At 40.9% G+C, this 20,918-nt stretch overlaps 1 protein-coding gene across 11 annotated transcripts in view; it reads left to right on the top strand.

Annotated features, from left to right (window-relative positions):
• The window catches only part of Emsy (EMSY transcriptional repressor, BRCA2 interacting), a 68,175-nt gene extending 49,652 nt beyond the window's left edge, over positions 1 to 18,523 (top strand). For 4 of the 11 annotated variants that reach the window (XM_032892996.1, XM_032892995.1, XM_032892999.1 and 1 more), the window contains 7 exons: positions 5,336 to 5,500; positions 7,264 to 7,419; positions 8,256 to 8,297; positions 10,779 to 10,930; positions 12,325 to 12,885; positions 13,826 to 14,305; positions 16,590 to 16,982. In XM_032892996.1, coding sequence (XP_032748887.1) covers positions 5,336 to 5,500; positions 7,264 to 7,419; positions 8,256 to 8,297; positions 10,779 to 10,930; positions 12,325 to 12,885; positions 13,826 to 14,305; positions 16,590 to 16,784 — 1,751 coding nt within the window. In that variant the 3' untranslated portion in view covers positions 16,785 to 16,982. Of the gene's footprint in view, positions 1 to 5,335; positions 5,501 to 7,263; positions 7,420 to 8,255; positions 8,298 to 10,778; positions 10,931 to 12,324; positions 12,886 to 13,649; positions 14,306 to 16,589 lie in introns of those variants that run through there. The other 7 variants (XM_032893000.1, XM_032892994.1, XM_032892993.1 and 4 more) reach the window with 6 other exon arrangements.
• Positions 18,524 to 20,918: the final 2,395 nt, after the last annotated feature.

Genomic DNA, 20,918 nt, shown 5'->3' with positions numbered 1-20,918 from the left:
TATTTTTTAGGTCTCTAATTTTGTTGGATTGTCCTTTTATAACTAAATTACCATTACCAAAGTCAAGAAATTTAATATATTAATACTGTTTTCTAATTTGTAATTCATCTAGATATACTACCAATCGATTATGATGTTCTTTATTGCTTTGTCTCCTAGTCACTTTCCAACTCAAGGCCACACATTACACTCAACTGTATTACAATGCAATTATCACATTATTGTAATCTCTTCTCTTTTCCCCTTCCTCCTTCCTCCTCTTACTGTGTAATCCTGACTAGCCTGGAGCTTGATATGTAGACTAGGCAGGCCAAAATTTAAAATATATATCTGCCTGCCTCTTCCTCACGAGTGCTGAGATTATAGGCCTGGCCCTCCCTTTTGGTTTTTTGAGACAGGATCTCATTTTGTAGTCCAGGCTAGGCTAAAAGTCATGGAGATCTTTCTGCCTTAGCCTCCCAAGAGCTAGGATTAAGTGTATGAGCTGTCACTTCTGATAGCATCAGCATTCTTTATTCTTTTTTGCCCTAGATAGCCTCTTAACCCTCCCCCCCCTTTCCCTTTGATTATGATATTTTGAAGAGTTGAGGTCAGTTACTTTAGAGATTCTTTGTGATTTAATTCAATAGGAAATGTGCAGGTAAGTGACTTTCAGTCTATTTACCACATTGATGAGATAAACGGTGGTCACTTGGTCAGGATGATTGCTGCTAGCTTTTTCCACTCTGGAGCTAACATATTCCTCTTTGAAATTAGTACCAGTTTTGGAGGAGGTGCTGAGACTGTAAACTTGTTATGTTCCTTGTAAGTCACTGATCCGTAAGTTCTAGATCTATAGATAGATGATTTTCTAAAGTCCATTATTCTTTGTTCTGTTCTAAGGAAGAATTGATCTTTTTTTGACCTAAGAGTTTTTTTTTTTAAGGGTTTTTCCTGCACATGCTGGATGCTTTATTTCAGAGGAATGCCTTGATTCCACTTGTGGTTTCTAAGTATACCCACCACAAGAAGGCCCCATATTTAATTCTGAGCAGGTAGAGTGGAGAGTCTTGGGCATCTTCCTGATGTGAATCTTGATCACCCTGGCAGGATTTGTCACAGCGTATTATGTTTCTCATACTGTTTTTTAATGTTAACCATTTTGGTTTTTACTTTTTGTTATTTTTTCTTCTCTGTTGGCATCCCAAGGATAACAATAACAGGGAGTGATTAAGCTTCATGTTTATAAACTCATTTTTATTGCCTTATTCTAAAACATTGTTTCCCCTCTTCATTTTCTCCTAACATTTCTAGGCTTTTGTTTGGATATCGATAGTGAGTTAGCCAAGACTATTGGATCGAGAACATTTTGCCTGGGTCACTCACTGAAAATCAGAAAATGTGTTTTCTGAAGCCGTTGTGCTTTTTATCTTCTCAAATAGTCTTCTGGTTTTTCTTTCTCATTTGCAAAGGGTATCCTTACTGGTGTTTAAAGTTTTTTTTGTTTTTTGTTTTTTTTAAAGATTTATTTATTATGTATTAGTACACTGTAGCTGTCTTCAGACACACCAGAAGAGGGCATCAGATCCCATTACAGATGGTTGTGAGCCTCTATGTGGTTGCTGGGATTTGAACTCAGGACCTCTGGAAGAGCAGTCTGTGCTCTTAACCACTGAGCCATCTCTCCAGCCCCAGCTCAGAATTTTTTAAGTATTATTATTTTTTCATTTATATCCAGCTTTATTTCTAAAAGATTGTGATTTGGTTGGTTGGTTGGTTGATTGGCTGCTTGGTTTTTTGAGACAGGATTTCTTTAGCTTTGGCTATCCTGGAGCTCACTCTGTAGATCAGGCTGGCCTCAATCTCATAGACCTGCCTGCCTCTGCCTCTCAAGTGCTGGAATCAAAGGTATGAGTCACCACTGCCCGTCTGAAAGGTTTAAGGTGGAGTGATTGCAAGATTACATTAAGCAAACGAGAAGAGAACAAGGAAATGAATTCCGAGTAGAGATGTAAAGGAACAGAACATGAGTCAAATTTGAAAATAAATGTCATAAAGATATAGTTTTAATTCAGAACTCAGTTTCTGGCATTATTTTTCCTAAAGAATCATGATCTTGGGAGGCCAGAGTGAAGATTTATTTAAAGGAAAAAAAAAAAAAAGCAAACATGGGTCATGCAAAATGTACTTTTCGCAGAATTTTATTAGCTAATTTTTTGGTAATTTATATTGTTAAAGGTGAAAACTAAGATATCTAATACATAATATAAAATGTTCTACAGTGGTTTTGACTTTTTTTCCCCCAGAAAATGTTGTGGAATTGATGTTGTCTAGAACACAGGATACTAGTTCAGAGGAAAGGTTTACATTGTAGCATAGAAGGAGTATAGACAGCTTGGCTTTCGCTGCAGGAGATGGCTTAGGGAGCTTAGACAGCTGGGAATCATTTCTGTGAGGAAGGAGTGGGGATGGATTGTGTGGTGGTTCTGGGACTGTTAGTCATGTTGCACTCTGATAGAGATGAAGTGAGTTGGTCTTTGTAGGTAAGTGGACAGACAATAGTATTGTTGTACAGATGACAGAAAGATCTATTTCTGTTTTATGTAAGAAAACTTTGTATATCACAGCTGTGCAGGCAATAATGAAAAGAAAGTATTAGAAAGTGGTGGGTTCTCTGATGATGATCCTGCATATGGGAGTGGTAGAAGGTGGGGGATGACATTGACCTTTTAAGATTCTGTAATTGAGAAGCCTTATGCCTATGAGAGGATGGCATAGACAGTTTATGATAAAGGCATTTCTTGCATGCCTGGGTTTGCCTTTGAATATAGCACTAAAGTATGTATTCCTGGTACCTAGCATGTAGCAGACATCCAGTACATAATTGTTAAAGAACCTGGAAGGAAAGTCTGCGGCAGGCCACTATCCTGAAGAAGTAGGTCTAGTTTAGACATGCATTGTCATGTTAAACATAAAACATGTTAGCTGGATACCTGAATGCTCACTACAGAAGCAGGAGATCAGTTTCCTGGAGTCCTGTGACACTGGGTTTGAGTGTAAACCCACAGAGTAGAAGAGGGGGAGACTGTGGAAAGAGTTTTCACAGTTCACACTGATTTTGTATCACAGCTGTCTGGATTGCTTGGTGATCATCATCTGCTCTGTGTGGACAGAAAGAGGTGGCAGTTCCTATGGAATGACTTTATTTGGAGAGACGTTATTTGGTTAGCACTCCCGTAGAGACATTTGCAGTTCCTACTCTGAATATTTAGTGTATCTCAGAGTTAGGTTGCAGAGACTCAATCTCTTTGAATTTGTTTTTGAGACAGAGGCCCAGACTGTGATCCTCTCAGGTGCTCAGAGTATAGGCTTGTGTTCATCATGAAAATTTATTTTTAAGTTACATAAAATAGTGCCTTTCTAGTATAATCATTTCTCAAATTAAAATTTTGCATATTAGGACATTGGGGGTGTATCTCAGTTGGAAAAACACTTGCATGGTGCACATGAAGACTTGGTTTCAGTCCTCAGCACTGAATAAATCAGACAAGGTGGCATATGCCTGCAGTCCCAGCACTTGGGAGGTGAAAGCAAGGAGGGGCGGGAGGTTAAGGTCATTTTGGCTACATAGCAAATTTGAAGCTAGCCTGAGTTACATGAGATTCTGTTCCTAAGCAAACAAAATTTTCTACATATCTTATTAGAATATGTAAAGAAAAACTTCAGTATTCTTCACATGGCACTTGGCATTGCAGGCAAACAGCCAGTCCTCCATGTGTGGTTGAAAGCTTAGTAGAAATTGAATGTCTCTGCCGTGATGGTTTCTATTCAGGGCTTTTGTTTGTTTATCTTTGCTTTGGGGGTAATGTGTTTTGTTTTGCTTTTTAAAGAGAGGATCTCATATAGTCCAATCTGGAATTATAGGCCTGTGCCACCATCACACCTGACCTGTTAGTTTATGATTATTAAATATTATGAACTTTTTGCATACTGATTTTTTTTCTTCCGGAAGATTGTTTCATTAGAATTGTTCCCTTTGCTTCAACATTTTTGGACATCCTCCTGGCTTTAAAAGATGTAATGTTCTTTGAGAGTGAACTTGATTTTTTTTTCCTGTATTTTGAGCCACCAGATGGTTTTTGTTCAGATGTTTCAGCTAAGCAGCATGAGTAGAAGCAGTCTCTTTTTCTTGTTCTCACCATTTGATATTCCAAAATGTGACGCTATCTATTGGTTATTGTTTCCTGTTACAATCTGGATCTTAACCTCAGGGATCGTGTCATTTTACCTCTCCATTTTCCTAAATAATGACTTAGACAAAGTGGGCCAACCTGCTTGCTCTGTAGAGAACTGTTAGTGAGTGTTGTTTAATCTGATGCATATTTTGTATTTACATGTACTGAAATTTATTTTCAAATCAACCAAAGATCTTAGAATTGAATTTTCAGCCAAATCCCCAACAGCCTCATTCCTACTGACTTTTATAGTTTATAAAGCTTAGTTATATATGATCACGTAGTTTATACTGATGTTTCAGTCAGTGTTGGACTGTATGTGTGCATATATATACATACACATATATGTATATATGGTAACAGTAAAAGGATGTGTGTCCCGTGTGGCCCAGCAAGCTATTTCCTCTGAGTGTGTATGGATACTGTGACAGCAACCACACTGCCCACCATACTTCTCAGAATGTGTTATTGTTGTTCAGCAGCCCAGACTATCTTTGCATTATACCTCCTTTGTTCCTGTTACAGCGTAGAGCTAAGACCAAAGAATCAACTTGCTAATAAACAACAGACAGGCTTCCACTTGGCTTTGACCGCAGTTATACTTGTCATATTACGTCTTTATGTTTCTAGACTGTCTCTCTTTTCTTACTGTCAATAATTCAGCGTGATATTTCCCCAAGTACTTAGGTTTTAGATAGAAACCTTTTCATGTGCATTGGAAAGCCAGTGTCCTACCTATAGTGTTTTGTTTTTAGTCAACACAAACAAGCACTCACCTATATAGATGCTTACCCATGTAGACTGCAGTTAGCATATTGAATTGTACTTTGTCCTTTTCTATGTTCGTCTCTTCAGACAGACTGTGTGCTTCTTGAGCCTTCTTGGATTGTTCTGTGAGTTCCTTATCTATGGGTCCAATGCACAGGTGTCTAGTGTAAAATAAATGAGTGAGTGAATAAATGAGTTCAGAAGTGAGAGACAGTGTGCCTTCTGGGACCTTACAGTCTTAGAAAAGTCAAGGTTGACGTTTACATTAAATACAGAGATAAACAAAAATATTGCTTTATTTTAAGAGAAACTTTGTTTATAGGGTTTGTTTTTTTTTAACTAATATAAAACAGATTCCCAGCCTGTAGTTCATGTAATTGCTTCCCGGCGTCAGGATTGGTCAGAACATGAGATTGCAATGGAGACTAGCCCCACCATAATATATCAGGATGTATCCAGTGAATCACAATCAGCTACTTCAACAATCAAAGCCCTGTTAGAACTCCAACAGACAACAGGTATGAACTCACATGCTCAGCTGAATGAAGCATGTTTTCTCTAGAGATGGGTTGCTAAAATACACCACTGTTACATAGTTTTTGTAAATTTCTCCCCCCTCTGGATGTATCTATAATTACTGGTACAGTTTATTGTTCTTTAAGATGTACATAAGAGTATGAAGCATAGATGGAGTGCGGTCATTAAAACAGAGATAGAGTAGACAGAGAAACTTCTCGTTCAAAATGGACAGTCCTCTTGCCAGCAGAAGGGAGTGGGTTGTCACTGGTAAGCACAAGTGTAGAACAAGCATAGGTACCGTTCAGTTGCTGGATCTATTTAGGTATGTTGGGGCACAGATCCAAGGCCCCGCTTTGCTCATAGATACCTCAGATCAATTCTGCACCATAAAACTCCGTTAGACTTGCTTGTAAACATTCTCATTTGTCCTCACCTTATTTTCAGATTTATTTATTTTTGTTTAGGTTATTTACTAGAGTGTCTGTGTTTAATAGGGTCCTGTCAGTGTTTCTAATTACTAAAAACTTCGATAGATTCTAGGACTACTCTATGTAAGTTATACCGAGTTTGCTGATAATAGGGCAACGATTATGCAAATATTTTATGGGTTGTAGTGATGATCTTATCTAACCCTTTCATGTTTTACGAAGTTAGCTGAGACTGAGAAAGGTTGACTAGTGGTCAGTGAGTGGCAGGATGGTGGCCAGGGCCATGTCTGCTAGATCCCAGCAGGACTCTTTTGGTTTGGTTTCTGTGTTTACAATGATTGTTTTGCTTTTGTCATAGTCTGCGCTTGGTGAGAGCAATCTTTAGGGGACTTAGTGACTTAATACTGTTTATCATAAGTTCTTACATTTGATATAAATGTAGATGATTCCTTCTACTAATATGTTTAGCCTTTGGCACTTTTCAGCTGCTTGTCTTTGAAAAATTCAACAATTTTTATCCATCATTCATGTAGATAGAAATGGTGAGTGAAGAGATTTTGTTGAAGAAGTAGTAAGAAGGTTAAAAACTGCATCTTAACATATACCATTATTTATTGCAGGCTGTTTTATCAGACATTTTAGACATACAGAAGCAGAGCACCCATTTTTTCCTAACAGTGAAAAGCTTTATGTTTTATTCTTTAAGGAGTCATTAAAGACTTGTAACAGGTATTTTATTTTATTTTTGGCCGAATCTTAAATTGCCAAGTGTGTATATACACATACCCTGACAGGCTCTCATTTTGGCCTGGATGTAGCCCACTGAACTCAGCACTCCTCCTCCCTCAGTGAAGGTTATGTGAATTTCCTCCCTTATGCTGGGGATCAAATTCAAGACCATGTGTATGCTGGACAAGCACCCAACATCTGTGTAGTATTCCCAGGCCATTGAACTTTTAGTAAGTCAAGTGAACTAATCAGTGGGAGTGATATTCTGGGATGTGCTCTAGAGCAGACCAAGCTGCTGTGAACTGAGTGTGTCAGGGATCACTTTGAATACCAAGGAAATAACATCCTAGGAGGAGTTCATAAAGAGAAACAGCTGGCTGGCCTGGAGTAATAGGGGCTGGAATGTGATTGCGTATGAGTTATTGTAGGCTGCTGCTACACATGTTGTAGTCTAGACAACCATACAGAGCAGTCTGCAGTTTCCAAGTCATTGTCTTCTTAGCCACTGATGATATGGCACCCCAGAGGTCTGGTTCCTTATTCCCATAGACAGCTCTGGTACTTGTTTATAATAAAAGTAATTTTTCCCCGACTTTTTTATGCAGTAAAGGAAAAATTGGAATCTAAACCAAGACAACCCACTATTGACTTGAGTCAAATGGCAGTACCTATTCAGATGACCCAGGAAAAGAGACATTCTCCTGAGAGTCCGTCCATTGCTGTGGTAGAGTCAGAACTAGTTGCTGAGTACATCACCACGGGTAGGTGCCCTCTTAAGACATAGTGTTAAGGTAGTGCTGCCTTTGCGGGTTTCATGGGTACTCATTTGGGGGAGAACATATCTTTATATTTCTAGCTCTTTTTCTGTTTGTTTTCAGAGCAGGTTGACATCACCTTTGGGGTTTCCCTAACTTTAATAACCCCCCCTCTTATTTCCCTGACTTTAATCTCAATCTCCCTCCCTCCCCCTCTCTCTCTCTCTCTCTCTCTCTCTCTCTCTCTCTCTCTCTCTCACACACACACACACACACACACACACACACACACACACACACACACACACAGCAGATTAGATATTTAAGTGTGGTCCAGCAACAAAATGTTAATGAGATTTTGGGGATGGTACTCATGGAGAAGTGAAATTCTTCCTCTTACATTCAAGTGAGGCCATACCTGGAATACTGCTTTCTCTTTGGATACTTTATTAATTTGATATCTTAAGGAGTTCAGGGGTAATGATGTGAATAATCCGGGGTGAGAGAGTTGATGTGTAAAGCAAGCCCCTGTCTTGTGTTTTATAAGCAGTGACTAAAGGATACTGTGAAGCTTCAGCTATCTGAGAGTTCCAGATGCCATGGAGAAAAAGATTTCTTTAGCATTACTTGAGGAGATACTAGGACTGGTGGGTTAAAATTTCCCAGAAAGAAAATCTGATGAAGATAGTAGAAAACAATCGACTTCACAGATATTAGCAGAAAAGCAACAGATGCAGAGGCCAGTCTGCTGAGGAAATGAATGTTAGTCTCCGTAACCTAGACTAGCAGATAGTAAACAGATGAAAAGACCTGTGATTTCTTCCCTTACTTATCCTTTTCAGAACGCACTGATGAGGGGACAGAGGTTGCTTTCCCCCTTCTAGGTAAGTGGTGTGCATCCATCGGTAGTCTAATGAGAGGTTGGTGCTGACTAGTTGTGGGGACCACTTAATGGATGCGCTCTGCTGCTCTGGTAGAGGGGAGGTAAGCTTCACTAGTGAAGGGAAGGAAAGGTTATTTTGCAAATAAAACGAAACACACACTTTGCTAGAAAAGTAAAAGAATTGTTTACAGAAATAAATGACTGCTTTGGGGGCTTATGTGGGCCAGCAGAGGTCACATCATCTGTTTCGTGGATATTTTTTCTGTGACCTCCTTCCATAGTCACCACCTCTTACACACCCAGCCGTACTGAGCGTCCGCTTTGACTCTAAAGCGAGCTGCTCTGGTCCCTGCTCTGTTCTGCAGTAGACAATAGTTTTCTTAGGTTTCGCTGTTAGTTGCCTACACTCTGGGCATTTGGTATGAAAAAATGTGTAGGATCTTGAATTATTTTTACATGGTGTTATTTGATCTTTTATTAAATACAATTTGTTTTTTTTTTGTTTGTTTTGTTTTGTTTTGTTTTTTAATTTAAAAAGTCTTACTGTTGGGGCAGGTAAGAGTGAGTGCTGCTTTTCCAGAGGTCCTGAGTTTGGTTCCCAGTACTCATATTGAGTGGCTCACAATCACCTGTAACTTAAACTCCAAGTTATAAAATTTTTTGGCCTCTATAGGCACCCAGATACATGTGGGGCACATGTGCACATACACCACACACACACAAAAGTAAATGTTAAAGGCTGGAGAGATGGCTCAGCGGTTAGGAGCACTGGCTGCTCTTCCAGAGGTCTTGAGTTCAATTCCTAGCAACCACACGGTGGCTCACAACCATCTGTAATGGGATCCGGTGCCTTCTTCTGTGTGTCTGAAGACAGCTATAGTGTGTTCATATAAATACAATAAATTTTTTAAAAGTAAATATTTAAAAAAAACTTATTGTAAAAATTATAAAAGCTAGTATGGGTATCAAAATGGTCTATATAATCTGATAATTATTATTTATCTTTCAGAAATCATTTATTTTTGATGATACTTTTAAAATTTCATTGATTTACTTGCTTGAGTTTAATGTCATAATTAATTTTTCTCCTATTTAGTCTTCTGTAAATGATTTCAGTAGATGTTAAAATGTAAATCCTGGCTCTTTATTTTCAGTTTCGGTGAGAATATATGGGAGATTTTATTAACTCATAATTTAAAATGCACATAGTAAAGGCATACTGTGAAATGCAGTGAGGTAGTATAGCGCAGAATCAAGGGAGTCCAGGTGATACTGACTGATCTTCTGGAGCGGTAGCTGTATTTGTAGTTAGAAGCACTGCATTTGTGAGTGTAAAGAAAATGGAATTGCAGTTAGAGCTGTAGTTTTATCCTTAGACCACCACATAGCTGCTTTGACCTGTAGACGTGGCTCAGTCTTGGGCAGTCAGCTGTTTCTAAGCATGGAGCAGTGCTACTTGAAATAAGTTAACCTTACGATTATGGGACATTGGAGGAGTTTTCAGAATCTCAAAGCCCTTAGCTCATTTACACATTTGGTTCTGTTTTTATCTATCTTTGATTGATGGGTTTTCTTCCCAGTAGCTAACGGCATTTGAGTGTTTCTGTAGGTTTGGATGTGGCAAGTGTTTATATTTCAAAGTTGAATTCAGAGCTGGTAAGAGAGGACACTGATTGGCACCTATGTGAATGGTTAGTTTGCATGAGTCTTGTGGCAGGAGAGGAGAATATAGGGTTGATTTCTAGAACTTCACTCTTGCTGGTCTCCTTGAGTTAAAACTGAGGTGACAGAACAACCATTTTTTCTGTTGACCATTTATTTATTTAAGGACCATTTTCAACCCTTTTCTTCATTTGCCTCTTGTAAGAAGAAACAAGTTTCTATTGTCCCATAAACACAGGCAAACAGAATGAGTCTCTGAGCTTTAGTGCTTTCGTAGGAAACAAGTAGCTTCACGTTCCCAGGAACAGTTGGAGCAGAGCAGGAGAGAATTCCTTCTGCACATCATTTTGTCCTGTCTCTGGATCCCTAAGGCCGTGGAGCAGTTTCTCTTCATGTGAACAAGCACTGCTAGTGTTGGCACTGCATTGTTTTTCCCACTTTCCTTAATGACATGTGTGGGGTTTGTGGAAATGCATTGTTTCCCTGTGACCTCAGTGAGCTAAAAGTCTAGGGAGAAAAGCCAACAGTTCACAAAAGGAGTGTGTCCCTCCTGGATGATGGGCATTTTTACAGTGCCTCTCCACATTTCTCTCATCATTACGATACCTCTGTGGCTCCCGTTTTGCAGATGAGGAAGCAGTTTCGTTAGAGACTTTCATTAGAGCCCCACAGTTTCTAGATGCAGGCTCTGGTCTTCTGCCTCTTAGTGTGTAGTACCATCCTGTAGATGCAAGCTCATACGGGTGCTTAAAATGACTGCCACTGGTTACAGTTGCTGGGCTGATTTCCGGAGAAACATCACCACCTCTTCTATTTTCAGTCAGCCATCGCTCCCAACCCCAACAGCCTTCCCAGCCCCAGCGAACCCTGCTCCAACATGTTGCTCAGTCACAGACTGCGACACAGACGTCAGTGGTAGTCAAGTCCATCCCAGCGTCTTCCCCTGGAGCCGTCACCCACATCATGCAGCAGGTTGTACCTCTTCTTATACTCATAATACTCTATCCCCAAAGTAAGGTTCAGTTTTATCTTCTGTCTGAAAAAGAAGATATCTGAATTGTCGAGTGTGTGTGTAACTCATCCATCTGTGAGGAGTGAATAGAGACTTAATTAGGGGATGAATAGAGATGAATAGAAACACCAGGAAAGCGGTATTTTTTCTTTTTTCTTTAACATTCTGGAAACAGCATTCAGAGTGGAGTTGTCTGGTTGAATCTCATCAGAATTGGTCACTGTTTGTTTGTCTCTTACTGTTAATACAGATTTACTAACAGAGTAAGATCTTCAAAACAAAATCATATTTGGTTTGTTTATTTGTTTGCTGCTGAGTTTGTTTTTGTCTTTATTTTATACTTTATAATAAATCATTATTACTATTATCATGAGAGCATTATGAACAAGAAGGGAAATAGTTTACTCCTTTAATTATATGTGATCAATAAAAGAAGACTCAACAGGAAGGGAATGAACAAATATCAGCTAGAAATGCCTGGTATGAAGACTAATGAGGAAGAAGAAAGCCTCGTTGTTAGGTTGATTTGCATAAGACTCCATGCTCTGAGCTGTGAGTACATTCAGTGGATTCTGAAGAGTGGGTGCATCATCCCTCTTACTTGCTAGAAAGCCATCTGTCTAAAGATTTCACTGGGTGACAGTCTGTCCTTTATTGGTAGGTCCTGACATTGATATTTCTCAAGACACATAGAGGTCAGACAGGCTGGCTCTTTAACAGTGTCACTTAGAATGATTTCTCCTCCCAGTGCTATCTCAGCTGACCCCAGGCAGTCAGTCTCTTCCCACAAAGAGGAATGACTTGTCCCTTGGCTCACTCCCTTCCAGGAACCAGGTCTTTGGGAAGCTGTGGTCTGGTGAGCCTGAGACTCACACACTGTGGTGACGCAACCTCTCCTCAGAGAGGCCTGCTGTGGGCATTGGGTTAGACACGTCTCCAGACAGCACATCTGGCCTTTGGGACTGAGGGCGTGCATGCAGCCCAGGTTCTTGGTTCTGCTCTAGATGCCTTACTTCTCAGTTGTTGCCTTCTGTCTTTACACTGGTGAGCATCCCTCAAGCACAGGCTCTAGAGTGCTCCTGAGTGGAGCCTTTCTGTTCTTTCTGAGCTGTAAGGTCACCTTATTCCTCTATTGGTAGGTTCTGGGTTCCCTACGACAGTGAGTAGACTGGATTTTGAAGTACTTACTGTCTGAGAGTTCAAATTACGAGTTTTGATTAAAAACCTGTGAGGCTCTGTGATCTTTTTAGATTCCTAAAATATTGGAATGAACCCCATGTTTTCCATTCAAGAAAGATGTGACTCTATAGGTGTTTTTTCTCATTTCATTCTTACCTGTCTCTCTCTTACCTAGGCATTAAGCAGTCACACTGCTTTTACCAAACACAGTGAGGAACTTGGAACTGAGGAGGGTGAGGTTGAGGAGATGGACACATTGGATCCTCAGACAGGTCTGTTTTACCGATCTGCCCTGACGCAGTCGCAGTCAACTAAACAGCAGAAACTTAGCCAGCCCCAGCTGGAACAGACTCAGCTGCAGGTGAAAACCCTGCAGTGCTTCCAGACCAAACAGAAGCAGACCATCCACCTGCAGGCTGACCAGCTCCAGCACAAACTCACACAGATGCCTCAGCTCTCCGTCAGGCATCAGAAACTGACTCCTCTCCAGGAACAAGCACAGCCCAAGCCAGATGCACAGCACACACAGCATACGGTGGTGGCCAAAGACAGGCAGCTTCCTACCTTAATGGCACAGCCCCCGCAGACTGTAGTACAGGTTCTTGCTGTAAAAACCACACAGCAGCTTCCTAAACTACAGCAAGCTCCGAACCAACCAAAAATCTACGTGCAACCCCAAGCTCCCCAGAGCCAAATGGCGCTCCCCACTTCATCAGAGAAACAGCCTGCAAGCCAGGTAACAGAATTTTGATAGCATGCAAAGTTAACTTCTGTGTTCTTGGATTGGGGGTGGGTGAGGTTCTTTTTTTTTAAAAGGTTTGTCACCACAGCTCTAACATGTCGGCAGTGCTTCTCCCGGCAAGAGGAACCCAAAAGCCTGATTGCACGGGTACTGGTGTCAGGAGAGAGGTACACTGCTGATGCAGAGGAAAGCACAGCTCTGAGCCTGCTTTCTAGGTAGTTTCTAAAGGATCACTTTCTGCAGTACCAGCAGTGCATGAACATGCCAGTTCCATACCTCCATGCTTATAAACTTACCTCTGGGCAGTGATGCTGAGTACACTGCAGTCTTTTAAGGAACATCATTGACCATCTGTCTCCCTTTCTAGTATACATCTTTACTGTAGTTGACGATCTTACCCTCTACACTTATCATCTAGATAACAGAGGAAGTATATGGGTAATCATAGGAAATTTTACTAACAAAAACTTATTAATCTGGATTGATTATACATGTGTGTGTATGTATATTGCAGATACATAGAGAATATGTTTGTACAGTTGTACTTTGAAGCAAAAGACTGAAGAAATCCAACTTACTTTAATTTAAAAAGGTTATATTGAAATCATTTGAGCGGGTTGAAGGTGTGCAGGGATGTAAATTGCAAAGGGAATCTAGGCTGCTGTGATTTTTGTTTTGTTTTGTTTTTGTTTTTCCTTTACTGCCTCATAGCTTGGCTGGCTGAACAAAGGTTCTTTCAACCCCTCCTCTTTCCCTAGGTTCCTTAAAAGAAAACAGAACCTTCCCATCCAGCCCTCTTACTAAAACATCGAGCTTCAAATGTCTTCCTAGTATACCGCACGAATGTTTCTTTTACCATATTTTCTGGAGTGTTTGATTAGTTTTTCCTCAAACAGATGTAGCTATAATACACACAACCCCAATTTGTTTTCAGGTGGAGCAGCCAATTATAACCCAAGGATCCTCTGTTACAAAGATAACATTTGAGGGGCGCCAGCCTCCCACAGTTACAAAGATAACTGGTGGCAGTTCTGTTCCTAAGCTGACGTCACCAGTTACAAGCATATCTCCCATTCAGGCCTCTGAGAAGACAGCAGTGTCAGACATTTTGCAAATGTCTTTGATGGAAGCTCAGATTGATACAAATGTAGAACATATGGTAGTGGATCCCCCAAAGAAGGCTCTAGCCACCAGTGTGCTCACTGGTGAGGCAGGAGCTCTACCCTCCACCCATGTGGTGGTGGCAGGGATGACGAAATGTAGAGAGTCCTGTTCAAGTCCATCTGCTGTTGGCCCTCCCCTAACGACCAGAAAAGTGGAAGCAGCAGGAGTGCCTACGACAGGCCAGTTCATGCGTATTCAGAATGTAGGCCAAAAGAAAGCTGAAGAGAGCCCAACAGAAATTATCATCCAGGTAAGAACTGGAAGGAAATGAGACATCTCGGGTAGATGGGGGGCTGTGGGCTTGATCCATTTTGGGATGTCACAGGACTAGTCACTTCAAAGTAGTAACAAAGGACAGAGATTTAAAAACTATTATAATACTCAAGTTTATACTTAGTTTTTGTTGGTGGTGGTCTTTTTGTTTTGAAATAATCATAGAAACTTGGTGGACAAGGTCAGACAGCATAGCATGTGACCATAAGGGCCATGCCTGTGTGTGTCAGCTTTGTTTGATGTCTGTACATACTCGCAGTGTGTTGATTTAGTGAGCTCATCCAAAAGATCAGGGATTTCGTAGGCTCATGTTTTGGACTCCTCAGTCTGACAGACTGGAACATAACTTCTGTTCAGCTGAATTTCAGGGACACATTGTAAACAGTTCTTGTTCCTCATCTCTAGAACAGTGGCACTTCAGTTGACTGGAATGTCTGCAGAAATACCTTCTTCATGTGTGTTTCTAAACTCTGCTGTGTCAGTCAGTTTTTGATCATCTTGTTAAGGTGTTGTCACGATAAAGGGACAGTTTGTCAGCAGCCCACCTTCTTGACCTTTAGCTTCTTTGTTCTAAAAGCCACCAGTCGTTCTGTGTTACAAATTAAGGTTGAAAACTAAAACTGAGTACAGACCAGCCCTTTAAAGTTGTGTTTCTTAATGAAAGACATTAAGGGTTTTTTCTTGGTAGTAGCCGTTTTATTTTCCCCAAACTAGTACATAGTTTGGAAGGGATTGGAGCGGCGCATTTAGTTCATTGAATGCCCACTGTGGCCTGGTGGAACTGTCAGAGAGCCACCGTTGTGTCCTGCAGAGGTCATAGAATAAGCTTTCCATTCGCAATGATTCCGAGCTATGAGAGAATACTAATTGACTGCTGTTAAACCAACTGGGACGTAATGAAAGTCAGAGTGGCCATTGACTTGTTCAAGTATTTTGTTTCCATCTGTAAAAGCGAATTTAGTGAATTTTGTTGTGATTGATGGTATTTTACCTCAAGGCTAGGCTGTTTTGGGATTTGCTATTCAGTACATTGGCTGGACTGCTGACTTCACTCTTCTCAGCCTCCTCATCAGTAGTGGGAGTGAGTTATGCCTGACTTACAGACTCTATGTAATGGTTAGTACAGATAAACGCTGCTTCCATGTTTGTCCAACATATGTAACTGTTACTGATTTTACTAAAATGGATTGTGCCAGCTGGAGGTTAGATTGCCATACTCATTTGGAGTGGCTTAGTTGAAAATTATCTTTCTGTGTTGGATTAGGAATGAAAATGTAGTTCATTCGTGTTGAGGATTAGGAGCGGAGGTGCCATTTGACTGATGTTCCCTCTTAAAAGGTAGCCATGGTAGTACATGTCGTAACCCCCACACTTGGGAGGTAGAAGAGGGGGAACCTGAAGTGTAAGGTCATCTCAGCTACATAGTCTGCTGAAGGGCCAGCTTGGGATACATGAAACCCTGTCTCTGTGACACACTCCCTCCCCAAAAAAACGTTTTGAGGAAAAAAGAATCTGATAGGACCATAAGTCTTAGCAAGAGGCACTAATATTCACCTAGTAATATTTTTTTGTTGTTTAAATGGCCGACTTTTGGCATTTTCTTACATATGAAAATCTTCACTGTTGCTATAAAGGTGATTGTGCTGTGACTAAAGAAATCATTTCTTCTTTAAACTACCAAAGGGGCTTAAAATACACTGTGTGTCAGCAACCAATCATTTATCTTAGAGATGAGGAACAAAAATATAGTACAGTTCAGGCTGGGTGTGATGGTGTGCGCTTTTATTCCCAGCAGTGGCAGGTGGATCTCTGCATTCAAGGCCAGCCTGTTGTACAGATGGAGTACCAGACAGCCACGGCTGTCTCTAACAAAAACAAAGCAAAACAAAACAAGAACCAAAGGGAAAAAGCCTACCTTCTGAATTTGGCCTTCTTTGTTAGAAGAGGCCTCCTAAGGGATTAGAAAGACACAGTTTGAGTTGTGTGGGATTTGAGGTTGAATCCAGCGTTAACCCTGACAGCTGTGTGACCTTGAGACTGTCCTGTACCTCCTGTCTCCTTACTTGTAACACGGAAGTGATAGTTTCCACCCAGCATTGTCACAGCTACAGTAGAATGTCATGTGACAGCTAGCACAGTGCTTGTCATGGAGGTTGTCCAGTACATGTCAGCTTTCTGTTTTCTGTGCTTGTGGTGGGAGGGATACCTTCTCCTGTTGCCTTTCCCACTGTAAGCATTGTCTTGTGCGTCTTCTCTTCCAGGCCATTCCCCAGTATGCTATTCCCTGTCACTCCAGCTCCAACGTGGTGGTGGAGCCCAGCGGGCTTCTTGAATTGAACAACTTCACCAGTCAGCAGCTAGACGACGATGAGACAGCTATGGAGCAAGATGTAGACAGCAGCACGGAGGATGGGACTGAGCCCAGCCCCTCTCAGAGCGCTGTAGAGCGGTCCTAGTGTGCAGATGCCACCAGAGTGCACTTTAGAGCCTGCTTGGTTACCTACCACGTGTCCAGGGAAACTTACAGTTTGTTATAGTAAAAGAAAAAAGCACTTTGCTCATACTTAGGCTGGGGACCTAGAAACAGTGTTTCACTGAGATGTTGCTGCAGGAGCAGCATTTTAACAGGATTAAACTCACAGAGGAATGTACTTAAAAAAAAAAATAGAAGAAAAAAAAAAGCAAAGGAAGAGATGCACCCCGTGGAGCCTGGCCCTTGTTGGTGCTGGTCAGTGGGCAGTTTGTCTGCACTGAGGAGACTTCCTGTGAGTGGCTCTCGGCTGCTTTCCCCTGAGCAAACGCCACCAGAGAATAGTAAGAGGAAGAGAAAGGAGACTGAAGAGTTTGTATTTTTGAAATGATGTATCTGAACAGTTTTTTAAAAATCGTGTTTTGTTTTTGCAAATCCCTGGAAATGTTGATTTGGCTAACATTTTACATTTGCTCAGTTCATGATTAGTTTATGAATACCTAGGAAAGTTCTGGCATCAAAGAGTCCTTGCTGGAGGGTAAACATGAGATTGTTGACCAGGAAGTGTTTGGGGTAGCTTGTACATGTGCTCCTTGGTTGTATACTAATTTATTGTGGAGTTCCACACTTGTCTATTTATTTAATGTAAATGTTTTCAAGCAGGCTAATTCCCTTCTCCTACATGTTCTGGGAAGCTGGATTGCCGGGTCTGGCCCCCTCCCCTTCCTCCCCTTTAAGACGACGGATTTGAGAAGGCTTGGTCAGGAAGCAGAGGGGAAGACATTTCTAGCCCAAAGGAAATGTTCAGTGGTGTTAATGAAAATGAACTCTGCTCGTTTGATGCTTTCTCAACACGGAAGTTGCACATCCATGTTGGACTAAGACTTTGAAAACAACTCTTACTTACTTTGGTCTAAATCCCTTTGAAATGTATGGAAGTGTTCACTTACAATTCTAAATGTAACGTTTTTAATCTTTACTTTTTTAGGGTGCAGTTTGTTTACATGCTGGTTTGGTCTTGTGATTGCTGTCACAAGTAGAGTGAAGGGTAAGGGATGGGAGGGTAAGAATTTTGACAAGCTGTGGCAAAGGAAACTATACTTTTCATTTTTAAAAAGTGTAAATAGAAAAAGTTTTTAACGGTTTTATATGAATTTCACTATAAATAAGCATTTTAAGACTGACAAATGTTGAACTGTATATACATTTATCAGCATAACTGCCCAATTTTTGGTGCTGAAGTACTGTAATTAGAATTTATCAATAGCGTCCTAATTTTGGCGACTACACATGGGGAGAAGATGCTGTAGTTAATAAACTCACACTAGCTAGTGTGACACTGAAAGTCTCAGCAGGAGCACCCCTGAGACACTTTGCTCCTGGTGGCCTCTCCATTTCTACTGGGTGAAAGTCACTCACCCATAGGTGGAGCTGTTGGATAGCATTTTACTGTACAAATATATTTCAACCACCTTGTGACTGTCCTAGCTAAGGAAAAAATTAACTTCTCTTGGGTCATAAACATCTTTAAGAATCTGATTAAACTATGAACTCTCTCACCAAAAAAAATACACATGCCAGTACCCGTGTTAAGATTTTTGCATACAATTTCAGGGACTTATGGGCTCCCAAGACCATCCATGTACCCCAGGTTAAGCCTTCTGTTATGGTCAATCCCTTACTTGCAGGTGTAAGTTTTATTAAATAAACTATCTTTTGAATACACATGGATCAGGAAACAGAACAAACTTGGGTAAGTTATGCTCCATATCCTCTGTCAGCATACCATGCTCTGTCTCTGAGAGTTTAGTCTTACTGTGCTTCAGCAGCTTAAATGACAAAGCAGTCTACTGTGGTGTGTGTGCGTGCGCGCGCGCGCGCACACACACACACACACACACACACACACACACGGATTATCAAGTAAGAGTTATTTTTTCCTTTGAATGATTCTAATGCTAATTAGAGCATGAATCTATGAGTAAATAATGCTCGTTCCTCTTTTATGGGCCAGGTAAGGCTCTGGCCACCAAGGATATTACAGTGAGGACATGGAAAATCCCACATAGATGGGGCTTACAGACAGGACTTTCTGTTGGGGAAGGAAGTGGGGAACAGCAATTCTGGACTTCTTTCTCCTTTTTAATTGGCACATATTCAGCATATGTAGTGGTTTTGTCTGTGTGTGTGTAGGATAGAGATCAACCCTGAGTTGGTGCATGGAAGCCATCTGCCTGGTTCCTGGGTGGTTTTTTAATTACATTTTTATATATTTTACTTATGTGTATTAATTATATCTAAATACGTGTGGAGGCTGGAGGCCAACTTACAGGAGTCGGCTCTTACCAGCTGGGTCATGAGAATTTGACTCAGCTGTCAGGCCTGGCAGCCGGTGGCTTTACCCACTGAGACATCTTGCTAGTCCGCACCTTGTTTGAAACAGGGATTTGGAGCTTGCTGACTAGTATAGACTTGCTACCTAGGTTAATTTGCTGACTGACCAGTAAGTTCCAGGAGCTGCCTGTGTCCACTTCCCCAGCGCTGGGGTTATAAGCACAAGTCATGGCCTGGCTTTTCATGTGAGTGCTGGGTTTTGTGTTTGTGTGGCAAGCACTTTGACATTTTTGTGTAGACCTGTAATGTTCTTTGACCACATTCCCCAGGTTCCCCCACAACCCTTGTTTTACATGTTTGAGTGTTGGACTATAATGTCTGGTGCACCATACACATTCAGTACCCATGGATTCCCTGGGTACAGACAATGTGAGATACCATGTGAGTGCTGGGAATTGAAACCAAGCCCTGTTAGAACAGCTACCATGGCTCTAGATAACTCTTAGTTACTGAACCATCTCTTCAGTCCCTGTATTAAGTGGATTGACAGTGACAGTGAGAACATATCTGCATCCATCCTTACACATGCTTTTGCGGAAGTTGATAGCATTATGTCTTTGTTTTATGTTTAAGTCCATAAATTAAAAGCAATGGTAAGCTTTCTCTGAAGAATATTTAGACATAATGATGCACTTCTACAAAGCCATTAGAATCCTGTTGATCATTGATGATTTGGTTTTGAGTTGGAGATGTGACTCAGTTAGAATGCTTGCCTACAATGCACAGACCCGAGTTTGATCCTTAGCACCACAGAAAAACTAGGCAAGGCGGTAGATGCTTATAATTCCAGTTCTTGGGAGGTAGAGGCAGGAGAATGTGAAGCCATAGTCATTCTCTACCATATTATCTCAAAAGAGATTTGGTTTAAAGTAAACTAATAAATACCTACTATTGCAGGTGTACCTTATGGTGAGTTTTAAAGTCTTTTATTTTTTTATTGTTTTTGAGACACATGTAGCTTTGGCTGACCTGGAAATCACTATGTAGACCAGGCTGGCCTTGAACTCACAGATATCCAGTTTTACTGAGTACTCATGCCATGTACTTACTTATACATGTAATGTCTGCGGCTCAATGGTTTCTAGGATTTTTCACAGATAGAGCACCTATTACCAAAATCAGTTTTAGAACATATTCATCAGTCAATAAAAGAAAGTACCTCAGACAGCATCACCACAGCCACTTCTCTAGCCCTAGGGTGTCATTCATGTTTTTGTCCCTCTGGACTTCCTGCTTTGGGTGCCTCGTATGAATGGAATACAGTAAATGGCCTTTTGTGATAGCTTTCACTTGGTGTCATGTCTCAAGACTCATCCTTGTTGGAGCAAGTATCAGTGCTTCCTTATGGCTGTTCTACGCATGGCTGCATCACTTTAAAAGTCATCAGCTGATGGACACGTGTTGTTTTACTTCTTGGGTACTATGAGCCTATGTTTCTGCAAATTCTGTGCACAGGTTATGCTTAGGTTTCAATTCTCCTGAATAAACTAATTACCTTTGACCTTTTAAGGAACTGCCAAGATTGTTGGCCACAGAGACCAGGTGTTTTGCATTCAGTGTAGCTGTGCATGAGGGCTTCTTGCTAACACTTCTTATTGGCTCTTTTAAAATAGCCCCCCTAGTATCTACAGAGGCACCTCATTGCGGTTATGACACATTTCCCTGATAGCTAGTGATGAGCATCTTGGTCATTGGTTTGTCTTTGGAGAAGTATCTCTTCAGTCCC

Source organism: Rattus rattus, chromosome 2, assembly GCF_011064425.1.
Source record: "Rattus rattus isolate New Zealand chromosome 2, Rrattus_CSIRO_v1, whole genome shotgun sequence".
Taxonomy (NCBI): Eukaryota; Metazoa; Chordata; class Mammalia; order Rodentia; family Muridae; genus Rattus; species Rattus rattus.
The sequence above is the reverse complement of the archived record's forward strand: the minus strand, read 5'-3'. Positions and strand labels throughout refer to the sequence as shown.